This window comes from Oscarella lobularis, chromosome 20, assembly GCF_947507565.1.
Source record: "Oscarella lobularis chromosome 20, ooOscLobu1.1, whole genome shotgun sequence".
Lineage (NCBI taxonomy): Eukaryota > Metazoa > Porifera > Homoscleromorpha > Homosclerophorida > Oscarellidae > Oscarella > Oscarella lobularis.
The window spans coordinates 27,186-47,212 of record NC_089194.1 but is presented as its reverse complement, the minus strand read 5'-3'; the positions used below and the strand labels follow the sequence as shown (position 1 = coordinate 47,212).

Here is a 20,027-nt window from a genome sequence, read left to right as displayed (position 1 = left end):
CATTTAATTATTGCATCTATCTTAACTGTTGCCCGTTTTTAGGTACATGTCTGTCAATGTCAAGACAGATTTTTGTTTGACAGTGGACCTCCCACTCAGATCACCTTCCACCTGTCATTATTTCATTTAGCAGCCTTCACTCCATTTATTGCACTTCATTCTTCTACCTTTTCCATTTACACTTCATTTTCGCCATTTACACTTCATTTTCTCCATTGACACTTCATTTTCGTCATTTACACGTCATTTTCGTCATTTACACGTCATCTCCACGTCATCTCCACGTCATCATCTATCATCTTTATTTTAGAGGCAGTTAGGGTAGAGGAATTAGAGGAATAAATAAATAAATAATAATATGTACTATATAAGTATTTAATCAATCAAATTTTTGACGTCATTTTTCTACTTCATTTTTCCTTTGGCAGGACGTCACCGACGCGGAGGAAGAGTGCTACGCCCCGTCAAAGTCGTCGCAGGACTGGTAAGTGGAGGATGGGGACGAAGACACGAGGTATCTGTATATAACGCCCACATTTTCCCCCATGCTTGCTCTTTTTTGAGTTTTAGATGCAGACGTGGGGATGAAGACGACAGATGAAGACGACGGATGTGGACGAAGCCGTCAACACTAGAGGTATCTGTATGGACCGTTTGTTTTTTCTCTTGCTGGCTTCTTTTGAGATTTAGGTTGGATGCAAGATGCCGCCGAAGGACGACGCCAGCGCCTCAAGACGACTGCAGCCTAAGATCGCGTTTTGTACGCAGCAAATTTTATTAATTGGTTTTCATCTCTTGGCAGACGCGAAGACGACGCAGCCGCCGAAGGACGACGACAGCGCCTCAAGACGACTGCAGCCTAAGATCGCGTTTTTCTACGTAGCAAATGTTATTATTTTTTTTCATCTCTTGGCAGACGCGAAGACGACGCATCCGCCGAAGGACGACGCCAGCCCCTCAAGACGACTGCAGCCTAAGATCGCGTTTTTGTACGTAGCAAATTTTATTAATTGGTTTTCATCTCTTGGCAGACGCGAAGACGACGCAGCCGCCGAAGGACGACGCCAGCGCCTCAAGACGACTGCAGCCTAAGATCGCGTTTTTCTACGTAGCAAATGTTATTATTTTTTTCATCTCTTGGCAGACGCGAAGACGACGCAGCCGCCTCATCGTCATCGGGCCAAGAAAGAAGGTAATACCTAACTAATTATTTAAACTTATATAAATAATAAATAATTAAATTACTAGTCAGGTAGGTAGCTAGGTAGTTAGGTAGCTAGGTTCCCCTATCATCAATTCATCATCATCATCATCATCATCATCATCATCACCTCCAGCACCAATAGCACCTCCATCACCACTAAGCACCTCCACCACCAGCACCATCATCACCAGTCCACCAAATAAATTTTTATTTCAGTATTTCCGTAAGTGAATCAAGCTTTTTAATATTACAGTTGTCCGGGTTATTGACTGCTTGTACAGTCACGTGCTTATCATAAATAAAGTAACCTTCAGACAGACCCCTTCAGCTCCATCAGATATGATTTTGCTTTACGGTTAATGAAATGAAAAATTGTCGCGGCCTGGTTCCTAATGGGGCCTCATTTTTGTCTATAAAATAATAGTACATTTGACGCTAGAAATCAGTCGAACAAGATTTTATTTGATGCAGAAAAACGTTTCCAACGCTTCCTTTGCCTTTTAAATGAACAAAATTTTAAGGACCGGTTCCTAATAATGGGGCCTCGTTTTTATCTAAAAAATATTCGCTAATTTCACGCTAGGAATCAGACAAACAATCTCTTACAACGCTCGACTGATTCACAGCTTAAAATAAGCAAAGAAATATTAGATGAAAATGGGGCCCCCATTAGGAACCGGGCCGCGAAAATTTTCGGTGTTTTTGCGCTCTAGGTTGTCTAATTTTTTTCTGTGCATGTGTGACAGTGTGCGAGATCGTGTTCGTATTTTTGCGAAGAATGTTTATTCAGGTTGCTGATATACGGGAACTGCATTTTCAGTCATTGCGCTGGGATGACTGAAACCGGCTCAAAACGGGGCGACCGCGATGAAAGGAGGGGAAGATGTACAATCGCGAAAGGTTAGGAACGTTTTTACGTGCTTCTCGTTGCTCGCGATCGCGTTACGGGGGCTCTGTGTACGTTCGGAGGTGTTATCTTCGCGTTTATTCGCTCTCTCGTCGGTTTTTTTGGTTTTCGGCGCTTCTCGGTGATGTTACGAGCTTTCGCGAGGGTTTGTTGGCGTTGCGCGGAGGAAATTGGGGGCCCGGGAGGGGAGATCGATTCGTCTCGTGGGAGTCGAGTGGTTTTAGGCGTCTATTTCGCGTATTCGGGACCTAATCGTGGTTCTCGACGTAGTATTGCTGTTAAATCTCTCCCGGTTCATCAAATTTACCGTCGGGGCCGTCTATTTTAGGGGCAGTGTTAGGGCAGAGTCAATACTCATAGGTATATATTGGGTCCTAATTGTGTTACATATTTCTAATTAGTTTTTTTGGGGGGGTGCATAGGAATGGGAGGAACGAGGACAAGACCAAGGGACGCGAGGGAGAAGAGGAACAAGCAAGCAAGGAGAAGGAATATCAAGGGATCGACGGTATGTGATGGAGGTAGAGTTTTTTATGTTGGATGATTTCTAATTAGTTTTTTTAGGTGCATAGGAATGGGAGGAACGAGGACAAGAGCAAGGGACGCGAGGGAGAAGGAGGAACAAGCAATCAAGAAGATGAAGGAATATCAAGGGATCGACGGCATGTGATGGAGGTAGAGTTTTAGTAATTAAGGAGTTTCTAATTCGTTTTCTAGATGTGGAAGAGTGTAAGGAAGAAGGCTATGAACAAGGGACGCGAGTGGGAAGGACGGAAAAGTGATCAGGAGGAAGGACGACTATCGAGGGATCAAAGGTATGTGATGTAGGTAGAGTTTTAGTTATTGAGGGGTCTCTACTTCGTTTCAAAATTTGTCCTGGGGACAAGTTGTCCTGGGGACAATTTGTCCTGGGACAATTTGTCCTGGGACAATTTGTTCAGGTACAATTTGTCCTGGGGACAATTTGTCCTAGGACAATTTGTCCTTCTCCTATGCCTTTTGCCTTCTCCCTTTGCCTTTTGCTTTCTCCTTTGCCTTTTGCCTTCTCCTTTGCCTTTTGCCTTCTCCCTTTGCCTTTTGCCTTCTCCTTTGCCTTTTGCCTTCTCCCTTTGCCTTTTGCCTTCTCCTTTGCCTTTTGCTTTCTCCCTTTGCCTTTTGCCTTCTCCCTTTGCCTTTTGCTTTCTCCTTTGCCTTTTGCCTTCTCCTTTGCCTTTTGCCTTCTCCCTTTGCCTTTTGCTTTCTCCCTTTGCCTTTTGCCTTCTCCCTTTCCTTTTGCCTTTTCCCTTTGCCTTTTGCCTTCTCCCTTTGCCTTTTGCCTTTTCCCTTTGCCTTTTGCCTTCTCCCTTTGCCTTTTGCCTTTTGCCTTTGCCTTTTGCCTTCTCCCTTTGCCTTTTGCCTCCTCCCTTTGCCTTTTGCCTTCTCCCTTTGCCTTTTGCCTTCTCCCTTTGCCTTTTGCCTTCTCCCTTTGCCTTTTGCCGTTTCCCTTTGCCTTTTGCCTTCTCCCTTTGCCTTTTGCCTTCTCCCTTTGCCTTTTGCCTCCTCCCTTTGCCTTTTGCCTTCTCCCTTTGCCTTTTGCCTTCTCCCTTTGCCTTTTGCCTTCTCCTTTGCCTTTTGCCTTCTCCCTTTGCCTTTTGCCTTCTCCCTTTGCCTTTTGCCTTCTCCCTTTGCCTTTTGCCTTTTCCCTTTGCCTTTTGCCTTCTCCCTTTGCCTTTTGCCTTTTCCCTTTGCCTTTTGCCTTCTCCCTTTGCCTTTTGCCTTCTCCCTTTGCCTTTTGCCTTCTCCCTTTGCCTTTTGCCTTCTCCCTTTGCCTTTTGCCTTCTCCCTTTGCCTTTTGCCTTCTCCCTTTGCCTTTTGCCTTCTCCCTTTGCCTTTTGCCGTTTCCCTTTGCCTTTTGCCTTCTCCCTTTGCCTTTTGCCTTCTCCCTTTGCCTTTTGCCTTCTCCCTTTGCCTTTTGCCGTTTCCCTTTGCCTTTTGCCTTCTCCCTTTGCCTTTTGCCTTCTCCCTTTGCCTTTTGCCTTTTCCCTTTGCCTTTTGCCTTCTCCCTTTGCCTTTTGCCTTCTCCCTTTGCCTTTTGCCTTCTCCCTTTGCCTTTTGCCTTTTCCCTTTGTCTTTTGCCTTCTCCCTTTGCCTTTTGCCTTCTCCCTTTGCCTTTTGCCTTCTCCCTTTGCCTTTTGCCTTCTCCCTTTGCCTTTTGCCTTCTCCCTTTGCCTTTTGCCTTCTCCCTTTGCCTTTTGCCTTCTCCCTTTGCCTTTTGCCGTTTCCCTTTGCCTTTTGCCTTCTCCCTTTGCCTTTTGCCTTCTCCCTTTGCCTTTTGCCTTCTCCCTTTGCCTTTTGCCGTTTCCCTTTGCCTTTTGCCTTCTCCCTTTGCCTTTTGCCTTCTCCCTTTGCCTTTTGCCTCCTCCCTTTGCCTTTTGCCTTCTCCCTTTGCCTTTTGCCTTCTCCCTTTGCCTTTTGCCTTTTCCCTTTGCCTTTTCCCTTCTCCCTTTGCCTTTTGCCTTCTCCCTTTGCCTTTTGCCTTCTCCCTTTGCCTTTTGCCTTCTCCCTTTGCCTTTTGCCTTCTCCCTTTGCCTTTTGCCGTTTCCCTTTGCCTTTTGCCTTCTCCCTTTGCCTTTTGCCTTCTCCCTTTGCCTTTTGCCTTCTCCCTTTGCCTTTTGCCGTTTCCCTTTGCCTTTTGCCTTCTCCCTTTGCCTTTTGCCTTCTCCCTTTGCCTTTTGCCTTTTCCCTTTGCCTTTTGCCTTCTCCCTTTGCCTTTTGCCTTCTCCCTTTGCCTTTTGCCTTCTCCCTTTGCCTTTTGCCTTTTCCCTTTGTCTTTTGCCTTCTCCCTTTGCCTTTTGCCTTCTCCCTTTGCCTTTTGCCTTCTCCCTTTGCCTTTTGCCTTCTCCCTTTGCCTTTTGCCTTCTCCCTTTGCCTTTTGCCTTCTCCCTTTGCCTTTTGCCTTCTCCCTTTGCCTTTTGCCGTTTCCCTTTGCCTTTTGCCTTCTCCCTTTGCCTTTTGCCTTCTCCCTTTGCCTTTTGCCTTCTCCCTTTGCCTTTTGCCGTTTCCCTTTGCCTTTTGCCTTCTCCCTTTGCCTTTTGCCTTCTCCCTTTGCCTTTTGCCTCCTCCCTTTGCCTTTTGCCTTCTCCCTTTGCCTTTTGCCTTCTCCCTTTGCCTTTTGCCTTTTCCCTTTGCCTTTTCCCTTCTCCCTTTGCTTTTTGCCTTCTCCCTTTGCCTTTTGCCTTCTCCCTTTGCCTTTTGCCTTTTCCCTTTGCCTTTTGCCTTCTCCCTTTGCCTTTTGCCTCCTCCCTTTGCCTTTTGCCTTCTCCCTTTGCCTTTTGCCTTCTCCCTTTGCCTTTTGCCTTTTCCCTTTGCCTTTTGCCTTCTCCCTTTGCCTTTTGCCTTCTCCCTTTGCCTTTTGCCTTTTCCCTTTGCCTTTTCCCTTCTCCCTTTGCTTTTTGCCTTCTCCCTTTGCCTTTTGCCTTCTCCCTTTGCCTTTTGCCTTCTCCCTTTGCCTTTAGCCTTCTCCCTTTGCCTTTTGCCTTCTCCCTTTGCCTTTTGCCTTCTCCCTTTGCCTTTTGCCTTTTCCCTTTGCCTTTTGCCTTCTCCCTTTGCCTTTTGCCTTCTCCCTTTGCCTTTTGCCTTTTCCCTTTGCCTTTTGCCTTTTCCCTTTGCCTTTTGCCTTCTCCCTTTGTCTTTTGCCTTCTCCCTTTGCCTTTTGCCGTTTCCCTTTGCCTTTTGCCTTCTCCCTTTGCCTTTTGCCTTCTCCCTTTGCCTTTTGCTTTCTCCCTTTGCCTTTTGCCTTCTCCCTTTGCCTTTTGCCTTTTCCCTTTGCCTTTTGCCTTCTCCCTTTGCCTTTTGCCTTTTCCCTTTGCCTTTTGCCTTCTCCCTTTGCCTTTTGCCTTTTGCCTTTGCCTTTTGCCTTCTCCCTTTGCCTTTTGCCTCCTCCCTTTGCCTTTTGCCTTCTCCCTTTGCCTTTTGCCTTCTCCCTTTGCCTTTTGCCTTCTCCCTTTGCCTTTTGCCGTTTCCCTTTGCCTTTTGCCTTCTCCCTTTGCCTTTTGCCTTCTCCCTTTGCCTTTTGCCTCCTCCCTTTGCCTTTTGCCTTCTCCCTTTGCCTTTTGCCTTCTCCTTTGCCTTTTGCCTTCTCCCTTTGCCTTTTGCCTTCTCCCTTTGCCTTTTGCCTTCTCCCTTTGCCTTTTGCCTTTTCCCTTTGCCTTTTGCCTTCTCCCTTTGCCTTTTGCCTTCTCCCTTTGCCTTTTGCCTTTTCCCTTTGCCTTTTGCCTTCTCCCTTTGCCTTTTGCCTTCTCCCTTTGCCTTTTGCCTTCTCCCTTTGCCTTTTGCCTTCTCCCTTTGCCTTTTGCCTTCTCCCTTTGCCTTTTGCCTTCTCCCTTTGCCTTTTGCCGTTTCCCTTTGCCTTTTGCCTTCTCCCTTTGCCTTTTGCCTTCTCCCTTTGCCTTTTGCCTTCTCCCTTTGCCTTTTGCCGTTTCCCTTTGCCTTTTGCCTTCTCCCTTTGCCTTTTGCCTTCTCCCTTTGCCTTTTGCCTCCTCCCTTTGCCTTTTGCCTTCTCCCTTTGCCTTTTGCCTTCTCCCTTTGCCTTTTGCCTTTTCCCTTTGCCTTTTCCCTTCTCCCTTTGCTTTTTGCCTTCTCCCTTTGCCTTTTGCCTTCTCCCTTTGCCTTTTGCCTTTTCCCTTTGCCTTTTGCCTTCTCCCTTTGCCTTTTGCCTTCTCCCTTTGCCTTTTGCCGTTTCCCTTTGCCTTTTGCCTTCTCCCTTTGCCTTTTGCCTTCTCCCTTTGCCTTTTGCCTTCTCCCTTTGCCTTTTGCCGTTTCCCTTTGCCTTTTGCCTTCTCCCTTTGCCTTTTGCCTTCTCCCTTTGCCTTTTGCCTCCTCCCTTTGCCTTTTGCCTTCTCCCTTTGCCTTTTGCCTTCTCCCTTTGCCTTTTGCCTTTTCCCTTTGCCTTTTCCCTTCTCCCTTTGCTTTTTGCCTTCTCCCTTTGCCTTTTGCCTTCTCCCTTTGCCTTTTGCCTTTTCCCTTTGCCTTTTGCCTTCTCCCTTTGCCTTTTGCCTCCTCCCTTTGCCTTTTGCCTTCTCCCTTTGCCTTTTGCCTTCTCCCTTTGCCTTTTGCCTTTTCCCTTTGCCTTTTGCCTTCTCCCTTTGCCTTTTGCCTTCTCCCTTTGCCTTTTGCCTTTTCCCTTTGCCTTTTCCCTTCTCCCTTTGCTTTTTGCCTTCTCCCTTTGCCTTTTGCCTTCTCCCTTTGCCTTTTGCCTTCTCCCTTTGCCTTTAGCCTTCTCCCTTTGCCTTTTGCCTTCTCCCTTTGCCTTTAGCCTTCTCCCTTTGCCTTTTGCCTTTTCCCTTTGGCTTTTGCCTTCTCCCTTTGCCTTTTGCCTTCTCCCTTTGCCTTTTGCCTTTTCCCTTTGCCTTTTGCCTTTTCCCTTTGCCTTTTGCCTTCTCCCTTTGTCTTTTGCCTTCTCCCTTTGCCTTTTGCCTTCTCCCTTTGCCTTTTGCCTTTTCCCTTTGTCTTTTGCCTTCTCCCTTTGCCTTTTGCCTTCTTCCTTTGCCTTTTGCCTTCTCCCTTTGCCTTTTGCCTTCTCCCTTTGCCTTTTGCCTTTTCCCTTTGCCTTTTGCCTTTTCCCTTTGCCTTTTGCCTTTTCCCTTTGCCTTTTGCCTTCTCCCTTTGTCTTTTGCCTTCTCCCTTTGCCTTTTGCCTTCTCCCTTTGCCTTTTGCCTTCTCCCTTTGCCTTTTGCCTTTTCCCTTTGCCTTTTGCCTTTTCCCTTTGCCTTTTGCCTTCTTCCTTTTTGTAAACAGGGTGTTCCTGGAGGATGTCAGATAAGTGCCGTGCAATTGTTTATGAGATGTGTGGCTTTGTTAATGTGTATAGGGGCAATGTTAGGGCAGAGTCAATACTGATAGGTATATAATGGTTCCTAATTGTGTTACATATTTCTAATTTGTTTTCTTAGGGGCATAGGGATGGGAGGAACAATGACAAGGAGATGGGGCGCGAGGGAGAAGAGGAACAAGCAGGCAGGGAGGGGAAGGAATATCAAGGGATCGATGGTATGTGATGTAGGTAGAGTTTTAGTTATTGAGGGGTATCTAATTCGTTTTATAGATGTGTAAGAGCGTAAGGAAGAATGATACGAGCAACGGATGCGAGTGGGAAGAGGAGGATTGGAAGGGAAGGCAATCAGAAGGGAGGATGACTATCGAGGGGGCAAAGGTATGTGATGTAGGTAGAGTTGTCTTGGGGACAATTGTCCTGTGACATTTGGTCCTGGGACAATTTGTCCAGGGACAATTTGTCCTGGGACAATTTGTTCAGAAAGTCTAGGCCCTCAACTTTATATTCAGGGCCTTAGAATCAGAGTTTAGGCCCTCAACTTTATCATTAGCTCTTTAGAATCAAAGTTTAGGCCCTTAACTTTATCTACAGGTCCTTAGAATCAAAGTTTAGGACCTCAACTTTATCTTCAGGCCCTTAGAATCAGAGTTTAGCTCCTCAAATTTATCTTCAGGCCCTTAGAATCAAAGTCTATGCCCTCAACTTTATCTTCAGGCCCTTAGAAAAAAAGTTTAGGCCCTCAACTTTATCTTCAGGTCCTTAGAATCAGAGTTTTGGCCATGACCTTTATCTTCAGGCCCTTAGAATCAATGTTTGGGCCTTCTACTTTATCTTCATGGTCTTAGAATTAGAGTTTAGGCCCTCAACTTTATCTTCAGGGCCTTAGAATCAGGGTTTAGGCCCTCAACTTTATCTTCATGCCCTTAGAATAAAAGTTTAGGCCATCAAATTTATCTTCAGGTCCTTAGAATCAAAGTCTAGGTCCTCAACTTTATCTTCAGGCCCTTAGAATAAAAGTTTAGGCCCTCAACTTTATGTTCAGGTCCTTAGAATCAGAGTTTTGGCCATGACCTTTATCTTCAGGCCCTTAGAATCAAAGTTTGGGCCTTCAACTTTACCTTCAGGGTCTTAGAGTTTAGGCCCTCAACTTTATCTTCAGGTCCTTAGAATCAAAGTTTAGGACCTCAACTTTATCTTCAGGTCCTTAGAATCAAAGTTTAGGACCTCAACTTTATCTTCAGGTCCTTAGAATCAAAGTTTAGGACCTCAACTTTATCTTCAGGGCCTTAGAATAAAAGTTTAGGACCTCAACTTTATCTTCAGGCCCTTAGAATCAGAGTTTAGGCCCTCAACTTTATCTTCAGGCCCTTAGAATCAAAGTCTATGCCCTCAACTTTATCTTCAGGCCCTTAGAAAAAAAGTTTAGGCCCTCAACTTTATCTTCAGGTCCTTAGAATCAGAGTTTTGGCCATGACCTTTATCTTCAGGCCCTTAGAATCAATGTTTGGGCCTTCTACTTTATCTTCATGGTCTTAGAATTAGAGTTTTGGCCATGACCTTTATCTGCAGGCCCTTAGAATCAGGGTTTAGGCCCTCAAATTTCTCTTCAGGGCCTTAGAATCAAAGTTTAGGCCTTCAACTTTATCTTCAGGGCCTTAGAATCAAAGTTTAGGCCCTCAACTTTATCTTCAGGTCCTTAGAATCAAAGTTTATTCTCTCAACTTTATCTTCAGGTCCTTAGAATCGGAGTTTAGGCCCTCAACTTTATCTTCAGGCCCTTAGAATCAAAGTTTAGTCTCTCAACTTTATCTTCAGGTCCTTAGAATCAAAGTTTAGTCTCTCAACTTTATCTTCAGGTCCTTAGAATCAGAGTTTTGGCCATGACCTTTATCTTCAGGCCCTTAGAATCAATGTTTGGGCCTTCAACTTTATCTTCAGGGTCTTAGAATTAGAGTTTAGCCCCTCAACTTTATCTTCAGGGCCTTAGAATCAAAGTCTAGGCCCTCAAGTTTATCTTCAGGGCCTTAGAATTAGAGTTTAGCCCCTCAACTTTATCTTCAGGGCCTTAGAATCAAAGTCTAGGCCCTCAAGTTTATCTTCAGGGCCTTAGAATCAGAGTTTAGGCCCTCAACTTTATCTTCAGGGCCTTAGAATCAAAGTCTAAGACCTCAACTTTATCTTCAGGCCCTTAGAATAAAAGTTTAAGCCATCAACTTTATCTTCAGGTCCCTTGAATCAAAGTTTAGGCCCTCAACTTTATCTTCAGGTCCTTAGAATCAAAGTTTAGTCTCTCAACTTTATCTTCAGGTCCTTAGAATCGGAGTTTAGGCCCTCAACTTTATCTTCAGGGCCTTAGAATCATAGTTTAGGCCCTCAACTTTATCTTCAGGTCATTAGAATCGGAGTTTAGGCGATGAACTTTATCTTCAGGGCCTTAGAATCAGAGTTTAGGCCCTCTACTTTATCTTCAGGTCCTTAGAATCAAAGTTTAGTCTCTCAACTTTATCTTCAGGTCATTAGAATCGGAAATTAGGCCCTCAACTTTATCTTCAGGCCCTTAGAATCAAAGTTTAGTCTCTCAACTTTATCTTCAGGTCCTTAGAATCAGAGTTTTGGCCATGACCTTTATCTTCAGGCCCTTAGAATCAAAGTTTAGGCCCTCAACTTTATCTTCAGGTGCTTAGAATCAAAGTCTAGGACCTCAACTTTATCTTCAGGCCCTTAGAATAAAAGTTTAGGCCCTCAACTTTATCTTCAGGCTCTTAGAATCAATGTTTGGGCCTTCAACTTTATCTTCAGGTCCTTAGAATCAAAGTCTAGGCCCTCAACTTTATCTTCAGGTCCCTAGAATCAAAGTTTAGGCCCTCAACTTTATCTTCAGGCCCTTAGAATCAAACTTTAGGCCCTCATCTTTATCTTCAGGTCCTTAGAATCAGAGTTTTGGCCATGACCTTTATCTTCAGGCCCTTAGAATCAATGTTTGGTCCTTCAACTTTATCTTCAGGGTCTTAGAATTAGAGTTTAGGCCCTCAACTTTATCTTTAGCTCCTTAGAATCAAAGTTTAGGCCCTCAACTTTATCTTCAGGCTCTTAGAATCAAAGTTTAGGCTATCAACTTTATCTTCAGGTCCTTAGAATCAAAGTCTAAGCCCTCAACTTTATCTTCAGGTCCCTAGAATCAAAGTTTAGGCCCTCAACTTTATCTTCAGGTCCTTAGAATCAAAGTTTACGCGTTCAACTTTATCTTCAGGGCCTTAGAATCAGACTTTAGGCCCTCAACTTTATCTTCAGGCCCTTAGAATCAATGTTTGGGCCTTCCACTTTATCTTCAGGGTCTTAGAATTAGAGTTTAGGCCCTCAACTTTATCTTCAGGGCCTTAGAATCAAAGTCTAGGCCCTCAAGTTTATCTTCAGGGCCTTAGAATCAGAGTTTAGGCCCTCAACTTTATCTTCAGGTCCTTAGAATCAGAGTTTTGGCCATGACCTTTATCTTCAGGCCCTTAGAATCAATGTTTGGGCCTTCCACTTTATCTTCAGTGTCTTAGAATTAGAGTTTAGGCCCTCAACTTTATCTTCTGGGCCTTGGAATCAAAGTCTAGGCCCTCAAGTTTATCTTCAGGGCCTTAGAATCAGAGTTTAGGCCCTCAACTTTATCTTCAGGTGCTTAGAATAAAAGTTTAGTCTCTCAACTTTATCTTCAGGCTCTTAGAATCAAAGTTTAGGCCATCAACTTTATCTTCAGGTCCTTAGAATTAAAGTCTAGGCCCTCAAGTTTATCTTCAGGCTCTTAGAATCAAAGTTTAGGCCATCAACTTTATCTTCAGGTCCTTAGAATCAAAGTCTAGGCCCTCAACTTTATCTTCAGGTCGTTAGAATCAAAGTTTAGTCTCTCAACTTTATCTTCAGTTCCTTAGAATCGGAGTTTAGGCCCTCAACTTTATCTTCAGGCCCTTAGAATCAAAGTTTAGTCTCTCAACTTTATCTTCAGGTCCTTAGAATCAAAGTTTAGGCCCTCAACTTTATCTTCAGGTCCTTAGAATCAGAGTTTTGGCCATGACCTTTATCTTCAGGCCCTTAGAATCAATTTTTGGGCCTTCAACTTTATCTTCAGGGTCTTAGAATTAGAGTTTAGGCCCTCAACTTTATCTTCAGGTCCTTAGAATCAAAGTTTAGGCCCTCAACTTTATCTTCAGGCCCTTAGAATAAAAGTTTAGGCCCTCAACTTTATCTTCAGGCTCTTAGAATCAAAGTTTAGGCCATCAACTTTATCTTCAGGTCCTTAGAATCAAAGTCTAGGCCCTCAACTTTATCTTCAGGTCCCTAGAATCAAAGTTTAGGCCAACAACTTTATCTTCAGGCCCTTAGAATCAAACTTTAGGCCCTCATCTTTATTTTCAGGTCCTTAGAATCAGAGTTTTGGCCATGACCTTTATCTTCAGGCCCTTAGAATCAATGTTTGGGCCTTCAACTTTATCTTCAGGGTCTTAGAATTAGAGTTTAGGCCCTCAACTTTATCTTTATCTCCTTAGAATAAAAGTTTAGGCCCTCAACTTTATGTTCAGGTCCTTAGAATCAAAGTTTAGGTCCTCAACTTTATCTTCAGGCTCTTAGAATCAAAGTTTAGGACATCAACTTTATCTTCAGGTCCTTAGAATCAAAGTCTAAGCCCTCAACTTTATCTTCAGGTCCCTAGAATCAAAGTTTAGGCCCTCAACTTTATCTTCAGTTCCTTAGAATCAAAGTTTAGTCTCTCAACTTTATCTTGAGGTCCTTAGAATCAGAGTTTAGGCCCTCAACTTTATCTTCAGGCCCTTAGAATCAAAGTTTACGCGTTCAACTTTATCTTCAGGGCCTTAGAATCAGAGTTTAGGCCCTCAACTTTATCTTCAGGTCCTTAGAATAAAAATTTAGGCCCTCAACTTCATCTTCAGGTCCCTAGAATCAAAGTTTAGGCCCTCAACTTTATCTTCAGGTCCTTAGAATCAAAGTTTAGTCTCTCAACTTTATCTTCAGGGCCTTAGAATCAGAGTTTAGGCCCTCAACTTTATCTTCAGGCCCTTAGAATAAAAGTTTAGGCACTCAACTTTATCTTCAGGCTCTTAGAATCAAAGTTTAGGCCATCAACTTTATCTTCAGGTCCTTAGAATCAAAGTCTAGGCCCTCAACTTTATCTTCAGGTCCCTAAAATGAAAGTTTAGGCCCTCAACTTTATCTTCAGGTCCTTAGAATCAGAGTTTAGGCCTTCAACTTTATCTTCAGGACCTTAGAATCAAAATTTAGGCCCTAAACTTCATCTTCAGGTCCATAGAATCAAAGTTTAGGCCCTCAACTTTATCTTCAGTCTCTTAGAATCAAAGTTTAGGCCCTCAACTTTATCTTCAGGTCCTTAGAATCAAAGTGTATGCCCTCAACTTTATCTTCAGGTCCCTAGAATCAAAGTTTAGGCCCTCACCTTTATCTTCAGGTCCTTAGAATCAAAATTTAGTCTCTCAACTTTATCTTCAGGTCCTTAGAATCGGAGTTTAACCCCTCAACTTTATCTTCCGGCCCTTAGAATCAAAGTTTACGCGTTCAACTTTATCTTCAGGGCCGTACAATCAGAGTTTAGGCCTTCAACTTTATCTTCAGGTCCTTAGAATCAAAGTTTAGTCTCTTAACTTTATCTTCAGGTCCTTAGAATCAGAGTTTAGGCCATCAACTTTATCTTCAGGCCCTTAGAATCAAAGTTTAGTCTCTCAACTTTATCTTCAGGTCCTTAGAATCAAAGTTTAGGCCCTCATCTTTATGTTCAGGTCCTTAGAATCAGAGTTTTGGCCATGACCTTTATCTTCAGGCCCTTAGAATCAATGTTTGGGTTTTCAACTTTATCTTCAGGGTCTTAGAATTAGAGTTTAGGCCCTCAACTTTATCTTCAGGGCCTTAGAATAAAAGTTTAGTCTCTCAACTTTATCTTCAGGTCCTTAGAATCAAAGTTTAGGCCCTCAACTTTATCTTCAGGCTCTTAGAATCAAAGTTTAGGTCCTCAACTTTATCTTCAGGGTCTTAGAATCAAAGTCTAGGCCCTCAAGTTTATCTTCAGGGCCTTAGAATCAGAGTTTAGGCCCTCAACTTTATCTTCATGTGCTTAGAATCAAAGTCTAGGACCTCAACTTTATCTTCAGGCTCTTAGAATCAAAGTTTAGGCCATCAACTTTATCTTCAGGTCCTTAGAATAAAAGTTTAGTCTCTCATCTTTATCTTCAGGTCCTTAGAATCAGAGTTTTGGCCATGAACTTTATCTTCAGGCCCTTAGAATCAATGTTTGGGCCTTCAACTTTATCTTCAGGGTCTTAGAATTAGAGTTTAGGCCCTCAACTTTATCTTTAGCTCCTTAGAATAAAAGTTTAGGCCCTCAACTTTATCTTCAGGTCCTTAGAATCAAAGTTTAGGTCCTCAACTTTATCATCAGGCTCTTAGAATCAAAGTTTAGGCCCTCAACTTTATCTTCAGGTCCTTAGAATCAAAGTTTAGGTCCTCAACTTTATCATCAGGCTCTTAGAATCAAAGTTTAGGCCCTCAACTTTATCTTCAGGTCCTTAGAATCAAAGTTTAGGCCCTCAACTTTATCTTCAGGCTCTTAGAATCAAAGTTTAGGCCCTCAACTTTATCTTCAGGTCCTTAGAATCAAAGTCTAGGCCCTCAACTTTATCTTCAGGCTCTTAGAATCAAAGTTTAGGCCATTAACTTTATCTTCAGGTCCTTAGAATCAAAGTTTAGGACCTCAACTTTATCTTCAGGCCCTTAGAATAAAAGTTTAGGCCCTCAACTTTATCTTCAAGCTCTTAGAATCAAAATTTAGGCCATCAACTTTATCTTCAGGTCCTTAGAATCAAAGTCTAGGCCCTCAACTTTATCTTCAGGTCCCTAAAATCAAAGTTTAGGCCCTCAACTTTATCTTCAGGTCCTTAGAATCAGAGTTTAGGCCTTCAACTTTATCTTCAGGTCCTTAGAATCAAAATTTAGGCCCTCAACTTCATCTTCAGGTCCCTAGAATCAAAGTTTAGGCCCTCAACTTTATCTTCAGGTCCTTAGAATCAAAGTTTAGGCCCTCAACTTTATCTTCAGTCTCTTAGAATCAAAGTTTAGGCCCTCAACTTTATCTTCAGGTCCTTAGAATCAAAGTCTAAGCCCTCAACTTTATCTTCAGGTCCCTAGAGTCAAAGTTTAGGCCCTCACCTTTATCTTCAGGTCCTTAGAATCAAAATTTAGTCTCTCAACTTTATCTTCAGGTCCTTAGAATCGGAGTTTAACCCCTCAACTTTATCTTCCGGCCCTTAGAATCAAAGTTTACGCGTTCAACTTTATCTTCAGGGCCGTACAATCAGAGTTTAGGCCTTCAACTTTATCTTCAGGTCCTTAGAATCAAAGTTTAGTCTCTTAACTTTATCTTCAGGTCCTTAGAATCAGAGTTTAGGCCCTCAACTTTATCTTCAGGCCCTTAGAATCAAAGTTTAGTCTCTCAACTTTATCTTCAGGTCCTTAGAATCAAAGTTTAGGCCCTCATCTTTATGTTCAGGTCCTTAGAATCAGAGTTTTGGCCATGACCTTTATCTTCAGGCCCTTAGAATCAATGTTTGGGTTTTCAACTTTATCTTCAGGGTCTTAGAATTAGAGTTTAGGCCCTCAACTTTATCTTCAGGGCCTTAGAATAAAAGTTTAGTCTCTCAACTTTATCTTCAGGTCCTTAGAATCAAAGTTTAGGCCCTCAACTTTATCTTCAGGCTCTTAGAATCCAAGTTTAGGCCCTCAACTTTATCTTCAGGGTCTTAGAATCAAAGTCTAGGCCCTCAAGTTTATCTTCAGGGCCTTAGAATCAGAGTTTAGGCCCTCAACTTTATCTTCATGTGCTTAGAATCAAAGTCTAGGACCTCAACTTTATCTTCAGGCTCTTAGAATCAAAGTTTAGGCCATCAACTTTATCTTCAGGTCCTTAGAATAAAAGTTTAGTCTCTCATCTTTATCTTCAGGTCCTTAGAATCAGAGTTTTGGCCATGAACTTTATCTTCAGGCCCTTAGAATCAATGTTTGGGCCTTCAACTTTATCTTCAGGGTCTTAGAATTAGAGTTTAGGCCCTCAACTTTATCTTTAGCTCCTTAGAATAAAAGTTTAGGCCCTCAACTTTATCTTCAGGTCCTTAGAATCAAAGTTTAGGTCCTCAACTTTATCATCAGGCTCTTAGAATCAAAGTTTAGGCCCTCAACTTTATCTTCAGGTCCTTAGAATCAAAGTTTCGGCCCTCAACTTTATCTTCAGGCTCTTAGAATCAAAGTTTAGGCCCTCAACTTTATCTTCAGGTCCTTAGAATCAGAGTTTTGGCCATGACCTTTATCTTCAGGCCCTTAGAATCAATGTTTGGGCCTTCCACTTTATCTTCAGGGTCTTAGAATTAGAGTTTAGGCCCTGAACTTTATCTTCAGGGCCTTAGAATCAAAGTCTAGGCCCTCAAGTTTATCTTCAGGGCCTTAGAATCAGAGTTTAGGCCCTCAACTTTATCTTCAGGTGCTTAGAATAAAAGTTTAGTCTCTCAACTTTATCTTCAGGCTCTTAGAATCAAAGTTTAGGCCATCAACTTTATCTTCAGGTCCTTAGAATAAAAGTTTAGTCTCTCAACTTTATCTTCAGGCTCTTAGAATCAAAGTTTAGGCCATCAACTTTATCTTCCGGTCCTTAGAATCAAAGTCTAGGCCCTCAACTTTATCTTCAGGTCCCTAGAATCAAAGTTTTGTCCCTCAACTTTGTCTTCAGGTCCTTAGAATCAAAGTTTAGTCTCTCAACTTTATCTTCAGGTCCTTAGAATCAAAGTCTAGGCCCTCAACTTTATCTTCAGGTCCCTAGAATCAAAGTTTTGTCCCTCAACTTTGTCTTCAGGGCCTTAGAATCAGAGTTTAGGCCCTCAACTTTATCTTCAGGTGCTTAGAATAAAAGTTTAGTCTCTCAACCTTATCTTCAGGCTCTTAGAATCAAAGTTTAGGCCATCAACTTTATCTTCAGGTCCTTAGAATAAAAGTTTAGTCTCTCAACTTTATCTTCAGGCTCTTAGAATCAAAGTTTAGGCCATCAACTTTATCTTCCGGTCCTTAGAATCAAAGTCTAGGCCCTCAACTTTATCTTCAGGTCCCTAGAATCAAAGTTTTGTCCCTCAACTTTGTCTTCAGGTCCTTAGAATCAAAGTTTAGTCTCTCAACTTTATCTTCAGGTCCTTAGAATCGGAGTTTAGGCCCACAACATTATCTTCAGGCCCTTAGAATCAAAGTTTAGGCCCTCAACTTTATCTTCAGGGCCTTAGAATCAGAGTTTAGGCCCTCAACTTTATCTTCAGGTCCTTAGAATCAAAGTTTAGTCTCTCAACTTTATCTTCAGGTCCTTAGAATCAAAGTTTACGCCCTCAACTTTATCTTCAGGTCCTTTGAATCAGAGTTTTGGCCATGACCTTTATCTTCATGCCCTTAGAATCAATGTTTGGGCCTTCAACTTTATCTTCAGGGTCTTAGAATTAGAGTTTAGGCCCTCAACTTTATCTTCAGGTCCTTAAAATCAAAGTTTAGGCCCTCAACTTTATCTTCAGGCTCTTAGAATCAAAGTTTAGGCCCTCAACTTTATCTTCATGTGCTTAGAATCAAAGTCTAGGACTTCAACTTTATCTTCAGGCTCTTAGAATCAAAGTTTAGGCCCTCAACTTTATCTTCAGGTCCCTAGAATCAAAGTTTAGGCCCTCAACTTTATCTTCAGTCTCTTATAATCAAAGTTTAGGCCCTCAACTTTATCTTCAGGGCCTTAGAATCAAAGTCTAGGCCCTCAAGTTTATCTTCAGGGCCTTAGAATCAGAGTTTAGGCCCTCAACTTTATCTTCAGGTGCTTAGAATAAAAGTTTAGTCTCTCAACTTTATCTTCAGGCTCTTAGAATCAAAGTTTAGGCCATCAACTTTATCTTCAGGTCCTTAGAATCAAAGTTTAGGCCCTGAACTTTATCTTCAGGTCCTTAGAATCAAAGTTTAGTCTCTCAACTTTATCTTCAGGTCCTTAGAATCGGAGTTTAGGCCCACAACATTATCTTCAGGCCCTTAGAATCAAAGTTTAGGCCCTCAACTTTATCTTCAGGGCCTTAGAATCAGAGTTTAGTCCCTCAACTTTATCTTCAGGCCCTTAGAATCAAAGTCTATGCCATCAACTTTATCTTCAGGCCCTTAGAATAAAAGTTTAGGCCCTGAACTTTATCTTCAGGTCCTTAGAATCAGAGTTTTGGCCATGACCTTTATCTTCAGGCCCTTAGAATCAATGTTTGGGCCTTCAACTTTATCTTCAGGGTCTTAGAATTAGAGTTTAGGCCCTCAACTTTATCTTTAGCTCCTTAGAATAAAAGTTTAGGCCCTCAACTTTATCTTCAGGTCCTTAGAATCAAAGTTTAGGCCCTCAACTTTATCTTCAGGTCCTTAGAATCAGAGTTTTGGCCATGACCTTTATCTTCAGGCCCTTAGAATCAAATTTTAGGCCCTCAACTTTATCTTCAGGCTCTTAGAATCAAAGTTTAGGCCCTCAACTTTATCTTCAGGTTCTTAGAATCAAAGTTTAGTCTCTCAACTTTATCTTCAGGTTCTTAGAATCAAAGTTTACGCCCTCAACTTTATCTTCAGGTCCTTAGAATCAGAGTTTAGGCCCTCAACTTTATCTTCAAGTCCCTAGAATCAAAGTTTAGGCCCTCAACTTTATCTTCAGTCTCTTAGAATCAAAGTTTAGGCCCTCAACTTTATCTTCAGGGCCTTAGAATCAAAGTCTAGGCCCTCAACTTTATCTTCAGGTCCTTAGAATCAAAGTTTAGGCCCTTAACTTAATCTTCAGGCTCTTAGAATCAAAGTTTAGGCCCTCAACTTTATCTTCAGGTCCTTAGAATCAATTTTTGGGCCTTCCACTTTATCTTCAAGGTCTTAGAATTAGAGTTTAAGCCCTCAACTTTATCTTCAGGGCCTTAGAATCAAAGTCTAGGCCCTCAAGTTTATCTTCAGGGCCTTAGAATCAGAGTTTAGGCCCTCAACTTTATCTTCAGGTGCTTAGAATAAAGTTTAGTCTCTCAACTTTATCTTCACGCTCTTAGAATCAAAGTTTAGGCCATCAACTTTATCTTCAGGTCCTTAGAATCAAAATTTAGGACCTCAACTTTATCTTCAGGCCCTTAGAATAAAAGTTTAGGCCCTCAACTTTATCTTCAAGCTCTTAGAATCAAAGTTTAGGCTATCAACTTTATCTTCAGGTCCTTAGAATCAAAGTCTAGGCCCTCAACTTTATCTTCAGGTCCCTAGAATCAAAGTTTAGGCCCTCAACTTTATCTTCAGGTCCTTAGCATCAAAGTTTAGTCTCTCAACTTTATCTTCAGGTCCTTAGAATCGGAGTTTAGGCCCTCAACTTTATCTTCAGGCCCTTAGAATCAAACTTTAGTCTCTCAACTTTATCTTCAGGTCCTTAGAATCAAAGTTTAGGCCCTCAACTTTATCTTCAGGTCCTTAGAATCAGAGTTTTGGCCATGACCTTTATCTTCAGGCCCTTAGAATCAATGTTTGGGCCTTCAACTTTATATTCAGGGTCTTAGAATTAGAGTTTAGGCTCTCAACTTTATCTTCAGGTCCTTAGAATCAAAGTTTAGGCCCTCAACTTTATCTTCAGGCTCTTAGAATCAAAGTTTAGGCCCTCAACTTTATCTTCATGGGCTTAGAATCAAAGTCTAGGACTTCAACTTTATCTTCAGGCTCTTAGAATAAAAGTTTAGGCCCTCAACTTTCTCTTCAGGCTCTTAGAATCAAAGTTTAGGCCCTCAACTTTATCTTCAGGTCCCTAGAATCAAAGTTTAGGCCCTCAACTTTATCTTCAGTCTCTTAGAATCAAAGTTTAGGCCCTGAACTTTATCTTCAGGGCCTTAGAATCAAAGTCTAGGCCCTCAAGTTTATCTTCAGGGCCTTAGAATCAGAGTTTAGGCCCTCAACTTTATCTTCAGGTGCTTAGAATAAAAGTTTAGTCTCTCAACTTTATCTTCAGGCTCTTAGAATCAAAGTTTAGGCCATCAACTTTATCTTCA

At 42.3% G+C, this 20,027-nt stretch overlaps 1 protein-coding gene across 6 annotated transcripts; it reads left to right on the top strand.

The window, feature by feature from the left end:
* Nucleotides 1-1,998: 1,998 nt before the first annotated feature.
* LOC136199130 (uncharacterized) lies at nt 1,999-8,324 on the top strand. 6 transcript variants are annotated; one of them, XM_065989261.1, is made up of 8 exons: nt 1,999-2,104; nt 2,382-2,471; nt 2,534-2,619; nt 2,676-2,777; nt 2,829-2,926; nt 7,960-7,991; nt 8,042-8,138; nt 8,194-8,324. In XM_065989261.1, exons 1-7 carry the CDS (start codon nt 2,038-2,040, stop codon nt 8,047-8,049), a joined length of 483 nt encoding a protein of 160 aa, XP_065845333.1. In that variant the 5' UTR covers nt 1,999-2,037; the 3' UTR covers nt 8,050-8,138; nt 8,194-8,324. The 6 variants fall into 6 exon arrangements, with proteins under 6 accessions (XP_065845333.1, XP_065845332.1, XP_065845335.1 ...); XM_065989260.1 differs by having other exon boundaries at nt 2,676-2,786; XM_065989264.1 differs by having other exon boundaries at nt 2,007-2,104; nt 2,440-2,471; nt 2,676-2,786.
* Nucleotides 8,325-20,027: the final 11,703 nt, after the last annotated feature.

Excerpts from the sequence above, each read along its gene's own strand:
- LOC136199130 (XM_065989260.1), top strand. The coding sequence starts at position 2,038 with ATGACTGAAACCGGCTCAAAACGGGGCGACCGCGATGAAAGGAGGGGA. Across the intron at positions 2,620-2,675 it reads GGAATATCAAGGGATCGACG|GTGCATAGGAATGGGAGGAA; the intron begins GTATGTGATGGA and ends TAGTTTTTTTAG. Across the intron at positions 2,787-2,828 it reads ATCGACGGCATGTGATGGAG|ATGTGGAAGAGTGTAAGGAA; the intron begins GTAGAGTTTTAG and ends TTCGTTTTCTAG.